General features: G+C 36.0%; 1 protein-coding gene across 1 annotated transcript in view; it reads right to left on the reverse strand.

Annotated features, from left to right (window-relative positions):
• Positions 1 to 17,074, reverse strand: part of sntg2 (syntrophin, gamma 2) — a 59,461-nt gene continuing 42,387 nt past the window's right edge. Inside the window, exons 15-19 of the mRNA XM_055172744.2 lie at positions 14,886 to 14,957; positions 14,074 to 14,271; positions 5,539 to 5,631; positions 808 to 918; positions 1 to 699 (exon numbers count right to left, since the gene is read on the reverse strand). Of these exons, the coding sequence (XP_055028719.2) occupies positions 568 to 699; positions 808 to 918; positions 5,539 to 5,631; positions 14,074 to 14,271; positions 14,886 to 14,957 (606 nt within the window). The 3' untranslated portion in view covers positions 1 to 567. The remainder of the gene's footprint in view (positions 700 to 807; positions 919 to 5,538; positions 5,632 to 14,073; positions 14,272 to 14,885; positions 14,958 to 17,074) is intronic.

The following is a 17,074-nucleotide window of genomic DNA, read 5'->3' on the forward strand; positions in this document are numbered from 1 at the left end:
TGAACAAACTGTTCCTTTATTTGGAAAATAATTGAATTAACACCAAACTAAACAGCAGATCAGGGACAATTGTAAGAAAATGGACCGATAATTACATTTCTGAGTGTGAACAGTAGTTGGTAAGACTTCTCAATTAAACAACTACAAACTATCAATACTGACTTAAAAATATCCTTCCATTTAGTTCTGCACTAAATACACAGTTTCTTCTTTTGAGGTGTTAAATAAAACATGAAAAGGGCAACGTCAAAAGAACAGCAAACGTCTGATTGTTTGGTTGATATTACAGCAGGAAGTGTCTTGAAGATTCACCCGTTTTGGCCTCTGTGAATGGTTAAATATAGTGCATGCATTAACTAATAATGCGTAAACGTCTGCTACATAATCAATATGAGTTCATTTAAACACATAATCCATCATATTAGTAAGAAATCAAAACTCAACGCATGATCATCTAGATGTTTTTTTCTGAATTGAGAAGATTCATACAAAAATAACAAGAACTAGGTTATATCCATGGATGCAGTGCATAAAATAGACACGTTGTGGATGTAAAGATGAAAGTCTCTAGCTGTTGTTGATGTATTTCTGTGTGATGCTTTGATTGTTGACAAAGACAGGATCAATGGTTGCCACTCGAGCAGCGATGAATGAATGAATACAGTGAAGGACGGCGGTCAGGTTAGCAAACTCCAACTCCTAAAAGCATGAAAAATACATTTATTTAGTAAGGTAATAGCACTTAGCATTAACAGAATAATACATATATGCTTATTGGTAAATATTTACAAGTGCACCAAGTCTGACCTTCATCTCAATCTGTTTGTTTTCTGAATTCTGGAACAAGAGTTTGACTCGTGTTTTGCCATCATCTGAGGAACCTTTCAGCTGAGAGAACTTATATTTCCAAATAGGTTTCTGTAAATAAGAAAATAGCAAAACATTGTGATTGAAAGTTGTAATTTGCTTTTATAGCACAGTGATCTCTTATTTCAAAAGATCAAGGTTATTTGATTTACTCGTGATGACCTCTGTAAAGGCAAAGGTTTAGATGATAATATGAGCAGACGTCTAACATTTAGTTGAAGTCAATGAAAGCAGTTTCATTAGAATGAAGTGAACTGTGTTAAAACACACAAACATTAAAGTAACAGCCAATCGACTTTAACTGCGGTGTGTGCGCGTGTATGTGTGTGCGCTTGTGTTTCTCAATTTGCATTTGTACAGCTGCAAGAGTCCAAGAGTCATTTAATGAAGTGACTCGGTCCTCTAATCCAGTGTTTCTCAAGCAGGGGCCGGGGCCCACAGGGGACCTCAAGATGACTTAAAGTTATTCAAAATAGGACAAAACAAGAGTTATAATAAGCTAAATCAATAAAAAATCAAGAAATTTCTTATAGTTTGGTTATTTTTGTAACAAATTTACATTGTCATGCCAAGCTGTAGTTTTTTTTTGGGGGGGGGGGCTTGAAATATTGTTGTGGACAATAGGGGTGCCCTAAAATGAAAAAGGTTGAGAACCACTGCTTTAATACACCACTTTTTCTACTTACATTTATATATGCTTAACTTGATTTTTTACTTTTTTAAATGTATTTATTTTGACACATTTTTTTGAACTCCTGATAAAAACGATGACTTTACTGTGTGATGCTGGATAATCATTGAGACAAACAGACCAACACAAACTCATGGCAGTTCATACTTATTTTAAGAGGTGGCTAATTATTATTAATTTTTTACAACCACATTTAGAGGTGTTTTGTATTATTTGCTTTTACCCCAGTTAAGTTGGGGTTAGGGGTACGACTCACATCATACCATAAAATACGTTCAGGCTGAAATGTGACCCTGGACAACATAAGTCACACGGGTAAATATGTAGCAATAGCCAACAATACTAATTGTATGGGTCAAAAATATCAATTTTTCTTTTATGCAAAAAATCATAAGGATATTAAGTAAAGATTATGTTCCATGAAAATATTCAACACATTCTCACTTCCCAAGGCATCAAAATCTGAAGCATGTTCAAACGCCTTCAGCGTCAGTATGAAGACACGAAGGGTGCCCCTATGCGTCACTATATCGACGAAATGGGAATTCCGTTGCTTTCATGCTAATCCCTCAGCGCCGGATATAGACGAAAGGGAATCCCGGAAGGTGATGCTGTCACGTTATGCGACGATCGGCAGGATCATGATGCTTCTGGACGTTAACTACTCAATTTTTTTCCAATTTTTAAACCATTGTCGCTTGGGGTTGGGGTTAGATTTGGGGTTTTGATGTCAGTTTGTTTATACTTTTTGTCTTCTGATTTTTAAGCCACTGTTGCTTGGGGTTAGAGTTCCGGTTTGGGTTAGGATGTCTGTATTGGTTTATACTTTTTGTCTTCTGATTTTTAAACCATTGTCGCTTGGGGTTAGGGTTAGAGTTGGGTTTGGGTTAGGATGTAATGTTATGTAACAGAAAGTGGTTCTAACCCCAACCCCAAGCGACAATGGTAAAAAATTTGGAACAAAAATTGAGTAGTTTCCGTCCAGAAGCATCATGATCCTGCCGATCGTCGCATAACGTGACGGCATCACCTTCCGGGATTCCCTTTCGTCTATATCCGATGCTGAGGGATTAGCATGAAAGCAACGGAGTTCCCATTTCGTCGATATAGTGACGCATAGGGGCACCCTTCGTGTCTTCATACTGACGCTGAAGGCGTTTGAACATGCTTCAGATTTTGACGCCTTGGGGAGTGAGAATGTGTTGAAATATTTTGTACATTTCCTACCATAAATATTCTGGCTGCCAAAATGAATGCATTAATAACGTATTGACGTAAATTCATTTTAACTAGACTAATTTTATAAATGTGCGATTATCGCAATGCGCAATTTCTGACCCTATAGGCCTAGCACGTTGTTGGATAAATGAAGATGCAGCCTTGGACAGTAAATAGTCATCAAACTTCTAAAATTACGGACTGTCCTAATACAAATGATGCGTGTCCATTCACTTGTGCGTCTGAGATTTTGGTTTCAGTTTTAAAACATGCAGGACGTTAAAATAGTTATTAAGAAAGATACATTTCGGGATCTTCTTCGCGTTGACTGACAGATCTGAAGCATGCACACAGGCACGTGACCCCCATGCATACATAGACAGAATTACACTTTTAAAAATATCTGTTTTGACAAGAATTCATGCAGATATAATCTGTTCTACCAGTCTCATGAGGTTTCGTGATATAGTCACGTAATATTTTTATTATTTTTTGTGATATTATCACGTATTGGTTACTCAACTGCTTTTTTCTATTTTTAAACCATTGTCGCTTCGGTTTAGGGTAAGATTTGGTGCTTGCATTAAACTTTATATATTGGTTTATACTATTTTTCGGATTTATTTTTTTATATGTCGCCTGGCATTAGGGTTAGAGTTGGGTTTGGGTAGGGAAGTCATTTTATGTAAATCTAACCCTAAACCAAAGCGACAATAGTAAGAAAATAGGACAAAACAGTTGAGTAACCAATACGTGATAATCACACCAAAACAGGAATTCCTTATACGATTCTGAAAAAACACGGAAATTCGTGATAATAACACGAAAAAAGAATCAAAAAATTACGTGACTATATAAAGAAATTTTGTGAGACTGGGCTGATCTGTTATGTCTTAGATAAATGTTTGATTAACTGTTAAGGGAAATGTCTGATGTGTAAGATTATATTAGATCCTTGCATTAGATCTTAAAGCTGTCTGTCTTAATGTCAGTCAAAAAATAAAAAAGAAAGAAAAAAGTTAAACATATATAGATATTGTCATCTTTGTCCATGCCTATGTTGATTAGAGTTTTAAAAACTTGAAAAGTGTTAAAAACGGTAAAGAATAGAACATATAAAAATGTAGCCTGGGTGCCAGCCGATCTTAACCCCGCCCACAACATTTTGAGAACGGGAAGATGGGTCTGGGGTTTCTGCGTTGAGGAGCTGCTATGCTAGACCCAAAGCTGGTCGAACCAATCAAATTGTCAGGGCGGGCTTTATACGATGATGGACAGATAATCTGCATTAACGTAATGAACCATGTCACCAAAGAGCACGTGTGTTGAATGGCTGCCGCTGTAGAGTTCAGATGTGTGGATTCTGACATTGAGTCTGTTCTAAAAGATATCGACAGAGCATTGACTTTTAAAGAGGAACAGAGAAACGCGAGCAAGGCATTGGTTGATGTTTTTGCCATCCTTCCTACGGGATTCGGCAAAAGTTGGTCGCAACGTTATCACGGCGATGCAACTCAGCGTGCATGACGAGATGGATATAATTAGCGGTCGTTGCCAGCTTTTTTTCGGAAGCCCAGAATCGTGGTTGCTGAATAAGTGGAGGGACATGCTAGGCTCCAATATTTTCAAGCAAACGTAATGGGTATCGTCGTGGATGAAGTTCACCTAACGTACAAATGGTAAGAGATAGTCTTACTCTATGACTTAGTAAATACTTAATGTTGTGATATAAACTAAATGTTGTAAACATAGTAGGTGTTGATGTACATTCGCTAACTCAGACTTAGTATAATCACAATGTTAGTGTCATTGTAGCGAAATAACTAGCAGTTCGGTCAGGCTGCAAAAGACGCCTCACACCCCGTTGCTCTGATTGGTCGTATGTCTATCCAGTTGAGTGCAGAGGCATTTTTCGGTTGAGACACGCCTCATAATTATAGCTCAATGGAGCGGTATCAGACTCAAATTCTGACTAGAATTGAGTATGACAACGTCAGGCTAATAAAAATGTGCGATTATGTTGCGAATCAAAAGTTAACTCATGACAATCATGCGATTAATCTAGATTAAATATTTTAATCGATTGACAGTTAATATATAAGAAAAAAATATTTTTGTAAGTGGATGCAGTTGCTAAGGACATTAGGACATTAGATATTTTTCAATAATTTTCCTATAATAACAAACCATACATCAATAGAAAGCTTATTTATTCAACTTTTAGATGATGTATCTCAATTTTAAAAAAAAATGACCCTTATGAGTAGACAGATGGTCTAATAAATGTGTTAAGCCCTGCATGTAAAAATGTGTTTGTGTAAAAATATACTGGGATCAGAAATATACAGTTAATTATATACTTTAATTTTAAATTTAATTTTAATTTACACAAATAAACAGAATGAAAAATAGAGCTCGATTTAGTCATTACTTTATGTAGGGTTGTCAAAACGTAAACTTTATTTAATTAATCGCTTGATATTTTGATGTTATATTAATTACTGTAGGTTATTGTTATCACACAGAAGCACAAAACTTTACCGGTTTAATGAAATCACAGCAGGAATAAAGTGCTGGAGATATTGTTAGTATTGAGAGTGACTCATAAACGTTTGCTTATAAAAATAGCTTCTGAAAGAGCAAACTGTCTTTATGTGATACAATCAACATAAACATAAGCCTGTTTATTTAGTTTTGTGCTTATTTAGATACATGTATACATGAATTAAAAGCTGATATTAACATCACGCTTGTCATCTTACCTTTGAAACATTTTCTGAGCAGGAGAATCCAGACTGAAAGTCAATGGTAAAGCACTGGATCTTCCCTTGACTGCTGCATGTGTAACTTTTAGACTGTTGATGAAAAACATTTTTACAATATTATTAAACAATATAAATCTTTATGATTCACAGCGGTTATTGTTTTCTATAACATTTTTATTAAAACAGCTAAACATTTTCAACAATCCCATACAACGATCTCAACACAGTGTGCTTTTATTCCTCCAGAAATAGGACGGGTGATGTTCAGTTGCTATAGCAACCGCTGCCCAACACTTTTCATAACATCAGCAATAACAAATAACATCTAACAATTTAATTGAATTTGCATTAAAACAATAAAGACATTTTATATCTTTAATATCTTTTAAAGCAAAGTTGGCAACATTTTGTAAATTCATTCAAGAGTTTTTGCTCATGCAAAACGTGCTGCCAGGAATCTGGGATGTTCTGGGTGGTTGCCAGGGCGCTGCTATGCAGTTGCTAAGGTGTTTTGATCGGCTTTTAGTGTTTAATGTGGTTGTTCAATCATTAACACAGACACACACACGCACAATGAGACACAGACATAAACACACACACACAAATCCAGACACGCACATCTTCATACACACAGGCATGCACGCACACACACACACACACACACACACACACACACACACACACACACACACGCCCTGAAGCAGTCAGGTACAGTTTAAGTATTTCCATTTAGATGAATTTATTTATTAAGCTTTAAGTTCATTCAGGTAACAGTGTCCAACTAAAAAGCTTTTAGTTAATGGACTGACAGAGATACCAGCAGCACCTGTAAGATGATGTTTCTCCTCCCGTCACCTGATCATGAAGAGCAACTTTAAACTTTATAATTAGATTTTGAAAACTTTCTATTCCTAAGCAATGTGATTGAAAACACAACAGCATTCACAGCACACTGTCTCTCAAAATCATATTAGCTTACAGCCGTCTGAGATACTGTACACTTTCTGATTATCACTAATTCAAATCACTAATTCAATCTCTTATGTGTTTTTCAGCTCAGGTTCTCTAAAGATGAAACATTAGTGCATAATTATGCATATCATGTAAAAGTATTATTCGCAGTTTTACAGTTAGTGGTTCTTGAAATCAATTAGGCCTGAAAAGGAAAGAGATATTTTTGGACACCCAACAGTAGGAACCAATTAATGTTTGTCAAAACTGAGCTGACGTCTACAGTGGGAAACATTTTCACGTATCCTCACATTTCTCTTGGGTCTCTATTATTTTTCACATTAAACTCACCCACACTGTTCATTAGCGCTGTAATTTATACCTGTATATAAACTCTGAAAATAAAATCTCCACGATTCTTACAGAGTTTGAATAAATAAATATCCATGTCACGTGTGATTTAAAAATCATCATGCAAATTGAATTTTCTAGCTGATGAAATATTTTAAAGCTGAACTCTAAAAACTGATGCATACTATACAACTTTCAATATGACTTTTTAATAACATTTTAAATTTTTATGAACTTCCATGACCTTTCCAGACAGAGACCATGCAATGTTAATATTCTCTGATATTTCCAATTCACAGATCCCCTACAGTTTGTTCTCAATGCTGAGCTTTATCTATATGGCATTGCTTCCCAAATCTTATACAATAATAAAGATTCCTCTCTCTGGACTCACACGCACACACTATAGTCACAAAAAGCATATAGTTCACATACAAAGACTTTATTTATATAACAAAAAGTTTGCAACTCCCATTGGAACCACTATGCAATCATACACTTGTTGTCTACAAAGATTTGGGAAGATGTTTTCTTTCCGCCGCTCTCCTGAAGCACCGATGTATTTTAATATTATCACACCTCTGAGCACACATAAGGCCTTGAGCTTTAATGGTCTTCATCTGTTTGAACTGGAGTGGGTGGGATGTCACTACATTCACAGATGCAAATGTCGTAGTGTTTTAAATTCATCTGCTAGGGAAAGCGAACGGATTTGTCGCGCTTACCGTCGCCTTGCGTGAGCGCTGACTGTCAGATGTGAAGCGGCGACTATGTGCCACTAATTGGAGAGTTTGCTCGGAGGGATTTAAAAAAAAACACACACTGAGGTTTGTCAAGAATTTCTGTCTCACAATCTGTAAATACAACACATTTCCACAGTCAAACGTCTGACTGTACCTCACAATTCGTCTTTATACAACAGTCAAACAAACTGGAGAAGACTCATGATGATGTTATACTGTATCTGATGAAGTTTCTTGAGGGTCTAAAACATACTAAACTCAAGCATGTGAATGCATACAGTACAGTAGCTGTAATCTCTGTTTAAATTAAAGATGTTTATGGTTTCTAAAAGACTGTGAAACAGCTAACTGAGATTTTATTATCACATTTAGTGGTTGTGTTAATGCATAAAGGTGCCAAAGAATGCATTGTAATAATCTGTTAAATTTCTCTCGGATATCTACACAGAATGTTTGTGGCTTTATTAAGTGCAAAAATGATCCAGCCACAGTTTTACATGTCTATTTACAACCCTAGGATTTGCTTTTAAAATGAAATGGTCTATTACCTTATTTGGAAAGGTCATGAATAATAATGTTGAGCTCTGCTCTGATTGGCTGTTTCTCATTCAGTAGCTCTGTGTGTGTGTAAACAGATCTTTTTGAGTCTGTATCAGATGAAGAGACAGATTTTAAGAAATAATCAATTGTTTGGAGATTGTTAAAGGACGTTTCTAAGTGGTAAGTTTGAGTTTTTTCAGTATAGACCTGTAAAACGTAACCATAACGTCAATAGTAGAACTTCAGCCGAAACGCTAGCATATAGCATTAACTAGCATATAGCGCTATATAGTCACAACTTTGTTATTAACATTGTAGTTAATTTAATGTTGAGGCGTACATCTGGACTGTAACGTCACAGTTGGTGTTATGTTGAGATTGGTTTGTTTTCCAGCGGTCTTTCTCATGCACAAGGTTTATATAAGAAGGAGGATTCATGTTTGAGGCTCATGATGTCATTACCATGTACACAACTCTTATTGTTCATCTATGCCTACATAAATACAGTTTACATTTTACACCACCTTTAACATCAGTTTTAACATCATTAACACCGAATCTCACAGATCTTTAGACCTGATCTTAGTTCTCACAGACATCAGTCAATCCAAAAACTAAAGGGGCGTGCACACCAAAACTTTTAAACGCAGCTGAAAACTTCTGGAGGACGCCAAATGTCAGCTGTTTCTTCAGCTGAGTGCCAGCTTTCTTTAGCTGAGCACTTTGGTAGATGTGATACTTGAGCTATGAGCCGGCTGGTTGTTGTGATATTTGTTCCGCCCTTCCTCCGTGATTGGACGGCCGTGTGAGAACTGACATTGACAAGCGGAGCTTTTCACCCAAAGTTGAATATTTTTCGGAAATACAGTTGAGTGCCAATTTTCAGTGCGGAAGAAAACCGCTAGCTGCTGGCTTATTTGAAAAACGCTGAGCTTCCATTGGAAACAATTGAAAACATGCGCCGGCCGGGCGCGTAAAAGCTTTGGTGTCCACGCCCCCTAAATGAGCAATTAAAGCCTGCAGATCATGCACTTTATTCTTTCATTCATTTGAATTCATTCATCACCCAGCTCGTATACGATGTGACCTAGAAAACACTTCTGACTTGTAACTTTTGCATCACTTGTGTAAAGACATACTAATGTTGAGGTAGTTTTCTACACATGCATTAAACATCCAGACGTCTCCCATTTCTCATTCTAGCTACAAGTAAGTGAGTGCGATTCAATCTACAGTATAATCTCCTTGTAATGTGCTGAAATATCAAATATCAACCAATTTCAACTGTGGACATTCACAGAATATTCAATTATGTGTGTTGCAGATTGTGCACTTATTTGAAAAGGAATAAAATTAACCTGAGATAAATTGTGATCCTGCACTCCTGACCTCCTTACATGAATGATCCACAAGAATAGCTTTAATAAAATCTGGCAGTGTTTCATAAAACCGTCGCATTGTCTCTGTATAATAAAATCTTTGCTATATTTACTGCACGCTGCAGACTGTGATCCCTATAAATAGCACACCATGTGAAAAGTTGTGCGATACATATGCAAAACTCCAATTTTGCATGCATATGATATATGCCAGTCCTTTCCGTTCACTCAATACATATGCGTCTTTTCGTGAAGTTTTATGTATTGGTCTCTCGGTTCTTTCTCCATTTTTAAACCATTGTCGTTTGGGTTTGGGGTTAGATTTGGGATTTGCTTTAAGATGTCATTTGGGGTTAAAACAACTTTCTGTTGCATAAAATGACATCCTAACCCAAACCCCAATTCGAAAAAACATATTAAGTCGTATTAAGTGAACGGGAAGGACTGGAGTATCACATGCATGCAAAATTGGACATTTGTATTGCATGACTTTTCATAATTGTGCTATTTATACGCATGTCATGAGAACGGGTAGGTGATTGACAGTTATGACTGAAAAAATTAAACAGAGGAATTTGTGGGTTTTGCGTGTCGCCCCATTCTGTATGTCACGCTGACAGCTTTTTATCTTTGTATTATTATAAATGTCTCTGGTTAAGAATTGTGGGTAATACAGCTTAAACTCTCATTACTCTTTCTTTTTTTCTTCTTTGGGTTAGGAAAAAAATGCACCAAGCTTTTTGTTTTGATGTGCCTGAACAGACATAGACAAGAGCTCTGTGATACTGTTCAATCAATCAATCAATCAATCAATCAATCAATCAATCAATCAATCAATCAATCAATCAATCAATCAATCAAATCTTACCATTGTATTCCCAAATTCTGCCATCAAAATATTTAACGCACACATACAGGAACTTTTATACAATCTTTACATACACTAATGAATAGTGCACAATAAAACTGTAAACGATGTTTCAGACTTTTTGACCTTTATATAATACATCTCATTATTTGTGGCGCTCCTCACATCATGGTGATTTTTAAGACACTTTGTCAAATATTAAGAGGTCAAACTTTAAAACACTTGTCTCAAGACTGACGTGTTATATCATCTGTGACATCCAGCTGTTTTTAGATGCAAATATGATCCGTGTGATCGCCCACTTTACCATCAGGATGAATTACTGAGTTGAAGAACATTTACAAATTTCTAGCAGTTTTTATTAGAAGAATCTTCCATCACAAAATAACTGAAGGGCAAACCATCATGTTACAAACCATCATCTGTGCATAAATGTCTCTTTTGTGCTTTTAACTTTGAGCTGTGATATCAGCATTTTGATATCTTGCAAGAAATATTAGTAATTTATCCAACTAAACCAGAATATGAAAAAATGATGCTGAGTTTGTAACACTAAACCCACATAATCCTCATGAGGCATAAATAAATGTAGATATGCAGACACACACACACACACACACACACACACACGTGTTGAGTATTCATGAGACACAATGTTGTTTTGCTCTTTTCGAGCTGTATAATGATGCTCTGCGTTTGACCTCGTATGGTTTATAAGAATGAATTGAGTAACATAAATCTCTGAAGCCTTTGAAACCTAAATCCCTTCATCCTGTGAACGTCTGTTAGCATATACTTCATAATAGCGGCGTGCAAGGTCTGATATACAGACAGCAGAGATGCTGCAGGTCTTTGTGGAGTGAAGATAATTTAACGGCTCAATGAGAAGATCCTGGAGAAGAAGAAGCTCTTCAGAGAAATTTAATTAAAGTGATGATCAGACACAGACAGCGCTGATGCTGGTTTAACATGAGCTGGACTCCAGTAAAGAGAGATACACAAATCAAAGCTTTGTCTCTCTGAAGTCTCATTGTGAAGTCATTATACAATAATCTTCATTTACATTTGAAAGTAAATGGATCTCATTATTGTTTCTGTTTTTTTATTTTTATCATATCTTGTCACACATCGTATCTTATAACATATAGGGGTGGTTTCCCGAACCAAACTTATTCTAGTCCCAGACTAAAATGCATGCCTTAATTTAAAAGCACCTTGCAGTGACATATCTTATGTTTTGTCTCAAGATGCACAGCAGTAATGTTTTTTAAGGTTTGTTTGAAAAACTACTTAAATGTCCTAAAATAACTAAGTTAAATAACCTGTTTGGGAAACTGCCCCAATATACAGTATTAACTTTACTGTATTATGGTATTTTCTTTTAAGCCACAATATGTAAGATTTTCGGCACTTGGTGGCATTTAAAAGAATAACAAAGGCAAAGCTTAATGATGTTATGAAGGAGACTCTGGAACGATGGCAGATGTTGTTTTTTAGAATCATTATGAGGTAATGACTTAATGTTTTTTTTACCTGTATGGTTGATGACATTATTTTATGTCATCGCAATGAATTAACTGCAAGGCACAACAGTCGTGTTTAAGATGCTGTATAGCCGCCACTTATGCATTTGTACACTCATGTGTCGATAGTTTCTACATCCAGAAACCGAGGATAGCGCGGATATTACTTCCCTGATAGGTGATATGACAAGGGATGAGCCATTATTTAAAATAGGAATTTCCCTGGATTTTTACAAAGTACACTGTCAAAAAAGTTGATTCAACTTAAAAAAGTAAGTTACCTGGTTGCCTTTAAATTTTGAGTTTTACACAACTTTCTTACACAGCGTTACACAACGCTCCTTAGCTGTTATAAAATGCACTGTAACCCCACTGCTTCGCGGGGTTTATTGTGTTTATAAAACGGTTACTTCTTATGCAGGGTTTCACAAAATGCAACACAAATAAGTTGAAATTTTATTAGTACAAATATTACTCTTCCAACAAACAAAGTAGTTCCTCAGAATCAAGTGTGGTTGCAACAGAGCGCAATTCTCAAGCAACACAGACGCAGCAAAGAAACAATGAAAATATGATTAAAGACTGTGGTGTTTATTTTATAAATCAACATTCATCTAAAATATACATTAACATTTATATCGTGCAACTGTTGAAGTGATGATCAAATATGCTTGGAAACATGCTTAACTCTTTCCCCGTCAGTGTTTTTTTTTAAGTTTTAGTTTAATGCCTTACAGAAAAATGATCTTCTTTAAATAAACATAAAATATCAAATGAAAGAACAGATTATCCGCTTTCCAACAACAACAACAACAACAAAAAAACAGTTTCATCCTACCTTCATTTGGTCTCTTATCAGTTATCACCTCTCAAATTTCCAGCTAAAAGCGAAGATAATTCAATTTTTGTGAAAAACTTTTGTAAGAGATCAGATTCAGAGCCTGATCAAAACTTACACGTCATGCTAAATCCACCACAATGCTGTTGTGTCGAGTGAATGCGTCAAGTGTTTAAGTTGGGTAAGATTGCCATCTAGTGGATAATAGCGGAAATATTAATTTAAGACAAAAACAACCCAGAGATCGTTTTCTCTTTATTGAAGAAATTACTCAACAATATTTACTGTTATTTATCTGGATATCACCATAATTGTGAAAATGTTGACCAATAAAAAAATTATTAAAGACTCTTGTGTTTATTTTCATAAATCAGTATGCAGCAACAGTGGCGCAGTGATACTTGTGATGCGGTCTGAACAGTGGGTTTACCGGGGTATTTTATCACGGCTTAGAACGCGTTTCAACCAAGCAGAATGAAGAACCAGAATGAGCCGTTTTATAATAATACTTTTTAGTTAAAACAAATTTAAGGCAACGCAGTTAATCACGGTACATTTATACGTGGCATCAGCATTAATACTTGATGGAGGGCGTGTCTGAAGCATGGTCCTGATGCATTCGTCATAGTGACAACAGCCAATCAGAACACATGCTCCTCTGTTCTTCGTTCTTGCATAAAACGTAATTGGCTAGCGTCTGCACTAAGTTATTTGCACAAGGTGATCTGATTGGCTGAGGCCAGCGTTGGTGCTTGAAAAGTTGAGAAATGTTCAACTTCTGCCGTGAGCAACAACAATCATGTTACCCTGACGGATCCACAATTCAGTTCGGCAACTCATGATGTCACCCATTCAAAGTAAATGAGAAGCATTAACACTGACGCCCCATGTGAATGTACTGTAACTTTTTTAAGTTGAACCAACAAATCATTGCACTGCATGAAATATATCACACTGTGCAAGTGGTTTTTGGATATTTTATTACCAAAATGTTACATATTGTGGCTTAATTAATGCAAATTATAACTAAATAAAATATATTTGTGTTACAGTAATGGGAATAAAAAACACAAACTTTGAAATCCACATGGGTGTCCATCTGACTGTTTATGACAATACTGGCATTGTTTTAAAGAGGATAACACTTCCAACACAAACAAAAATATTAAAATAGTTAAAAAAACATTCACTAGTTAGATGACTAATCTGGCTGACCATCATGACCCATGAAACATGACAAATGCACAGGCAACCAAGTTTTCTTCTTTGCCTAGAAATGTTTGGTTCTTCTGTTCTTGTAATGTTTCTGTTTAATGTCAAGTTTTACCATGGTACTCACCTGTACTCTCTGTACCTCCATGAATACAGCTCTCTGAAAGGCTTTCTCCCAGAAAACCAGATCTGATCCCAGCTCCACACTGAAGCAAAGACTCTGACCGTGACCCACCAGAACGCTGAAGCAGAAGGGTTCGCTGTCCCGCAGTTCACCCACACTAAACTTCTGTGTCTGTATCCAACAATCTTCACCTATCCACAGCTAGACAATAACACAGAGATACACAAACTTTAGTTTTCAAGACCGCCTGCTGTCTATGTTACATATGTTGTAATGGTATGCTTAAAATAGGAGGGCTGCAGACAGTTCACTCCATATTTTCATGTATAAATAAAATTATATACATTTTTTTTAAAGGTGCAGTGTGTAACTTTTAGAAGAATCTTTTGTCAGAAATGCAATATAATATACATAACTATATAATCAGTGATGTATAAAGACCTTACATAAGGAATCATATTGTTTTTATTAACTTAGAATGAGCCGTTTTTATCTACATACGATGTGTGTCGTCTTACATGGAAGTCGCCGTAATGTTTCAGTAGCCCTAAACGGACAAACTGCTCTACAGAGCACGTTTTATCCCTACGTTTTCCTGTAGCAGCGACTATATGCGTTTTGAAATTGAGGGGTTAGCTGTTGGTTGCAATTCAAAATCTCACCACTAGATGCCGCTAAAATTTACACACACCACCTTTAAATAACAATTTTCATTTACAAACTATAGGATGAATAAAAACTAGTTTGGTCATAGAGATAATCCTGGAGCATTTCTTTAAATAACAAACACAACTAATGGAGGACATTTCATGTACCTTATGAACTTTAAACAGAACCTCACAGAGGTGATATCGGGCCTCAGCTTCAGTCCAATCAGACGCCGTGATCTGACAATAACAGACAAAATCAAATCATCATAACACTACAATAACAATCCAGTGCATTGAAGCTTGCAATTTTTCATGTCTCTGTCAGTTTTGTATGCATCAGCATTCATTTAGCACAATGTTTTATCCAGTGTGACACTTATTACAGATTTACTCCTGTTAAAGTATCCAGAGATTGAGCGTTTTGCTCAAGACAGCCAAGATCAATAACCACTATGCTATATTATATTTCTGCACTGAAAAACTTGTTGTCTTGTAGCTTGGCTTTAGAAAAATATTTGAAGACTGAGACTTCAGTTCGTTATAAAATAATGCATGAAAATAATGCATGCCTAATTTCCTCTTTGTGACCTAGAAACACTTATATAGCAGCCTATTCTTACTGTAAACACACAACAAATAAATCAGATTTATAATGAGAAACTATTTTAGTGTTTGAATGTCTCTCGTGCCTTTAAGGCACGTTAAATGTTTCCTCTATATTTATTCACTAATGCTAATATAATAAAGCAGCCAGAAATACCAGCGCATGCTGTTCAGTGTTAGTTTTGTCACAAAGTTCATCCAAATCTTTGATAATAATGTTAATGCACCACAGACGAGACACGCAGAGGACGACTGTGAATAGCGGTTCAATAGCAGACTCCATTAAAAGCACAGACGCTGTAATGGCCAACAAAAACACTGCCAACACAATGTACAAGGTTATATTTCATAACTGAGGAAACCTCTGCCCTCTGGCTTAATGGCCAAGATAAAAATATTTGTCAGATATAACTTATGTGTGCGAGGTCATGTTGGGTAATAGCTTTCCTCCATACAATCCATTAAGAAGAAGTAGATTAATTATAAATAATTACAATGAATGTCCTGTGACATAAGCACAGGTACTTGCTCTTAATCCATAATGCAAGTTAGCAGACAAAACACACAAGTATATTCAGAACAATGGTTGACCCATATAAACTCTTCAATAAGTTGTGTTATAGTCACGCAAATTTTGATTCATTAATTCGTGACCATGAAACAAAATTCAGCTTTGAGCACGAATGTCTTTTTCAAGACACTCGCACAAATTTCTACAAATAGTTTTTCGTGTCTGTGGCATGACATTTTTCATGTCATTTTATATTTTTTTCTCATTGTTTTTTCCTGTTTTCTTACCATTGTCGCTTGGGGTTAGAATCACTTTCTGTTACATTTTTAAACATCCTAACCCAAACCCCAATTCTTACCCCAACTCCAAACGAGAATTATTTTAAAATAAGAAAAAAACAATTAGGAAACAATTCATAAAAGGACACGAAAAAGAAAAACTATTTATAGAAATTCGTGCAAATGTCACGAAAAAGACATTCATGCTCAAGGCACTAAAAAAGCTAAATTTCGTGCCATGAACACAAATAAATGAATCAAAATTTGCATGACTATAACAAAACTTTCCGTGAGATCATGTTGCAAAAAAAATATAAGTTATTTTTAATTGAAACAATGTATGCTTAAAATGTAAAATATTTGAGAACATTAATTGTGCATTACTACAATGATTAATAATACAACCTAATTACAGCATAATTACAACCTACAAAATAATAAATAGTATGAAGTATGTAGTAAATACAGCACAGTATGTGAGCTCTCAGTAGTGTCGTATTGTATTGCAGGGTTCACACCAGATGCAGTAGAGGCGGCAAGGGCGAGTGATTTACATGTTAAGTCAATGAAAAGAGGCGATTAGACAGTACGCGTGAATTGAGCGTTGTTGCTGGAAACGCGCAAGTTGATTTTTGATTTTCGCGCCACGTTAACCAATCAGGACCTTGCTGTAGTAGTGACGTGATTACAGGAAGCAAGCGGAGTTTCAGCAGAGTCACAGAAGCCCCTCTCATGACGCGAATTTCCGCGTGAATGTCTCGAATGACTAGACATGTTAATGAAGCGAGTAAATGTTTAAGCGTCCAACTACTCGCGAATAGCGCGTTTTTGCTGCCACTACCGCGGCTGGTGTGAATGCACCATTAGAGCTCTCTGTGAAAAAGCATTTGTGACCCATGCTGGCAAAATCAGTCAGAATGAGCACAGAATTTTCAAAATGAGTTATTTATATCTTTAACTTT

This window comes from Misgurnus anguillicaudatus, chromosome 7 (genome assembly GCF_027580225.2).
Source record: "Misgurnus anguillicaudatus chromosome 7, ASM2758022v2, whole genome shotgun sequence".
NCBI lineage: Eukaryota > Metazoa > Chordata > Actinopteri > Cypriniformes > Cobitidae > Misgurnus > Misgurnus anguillicaudatus.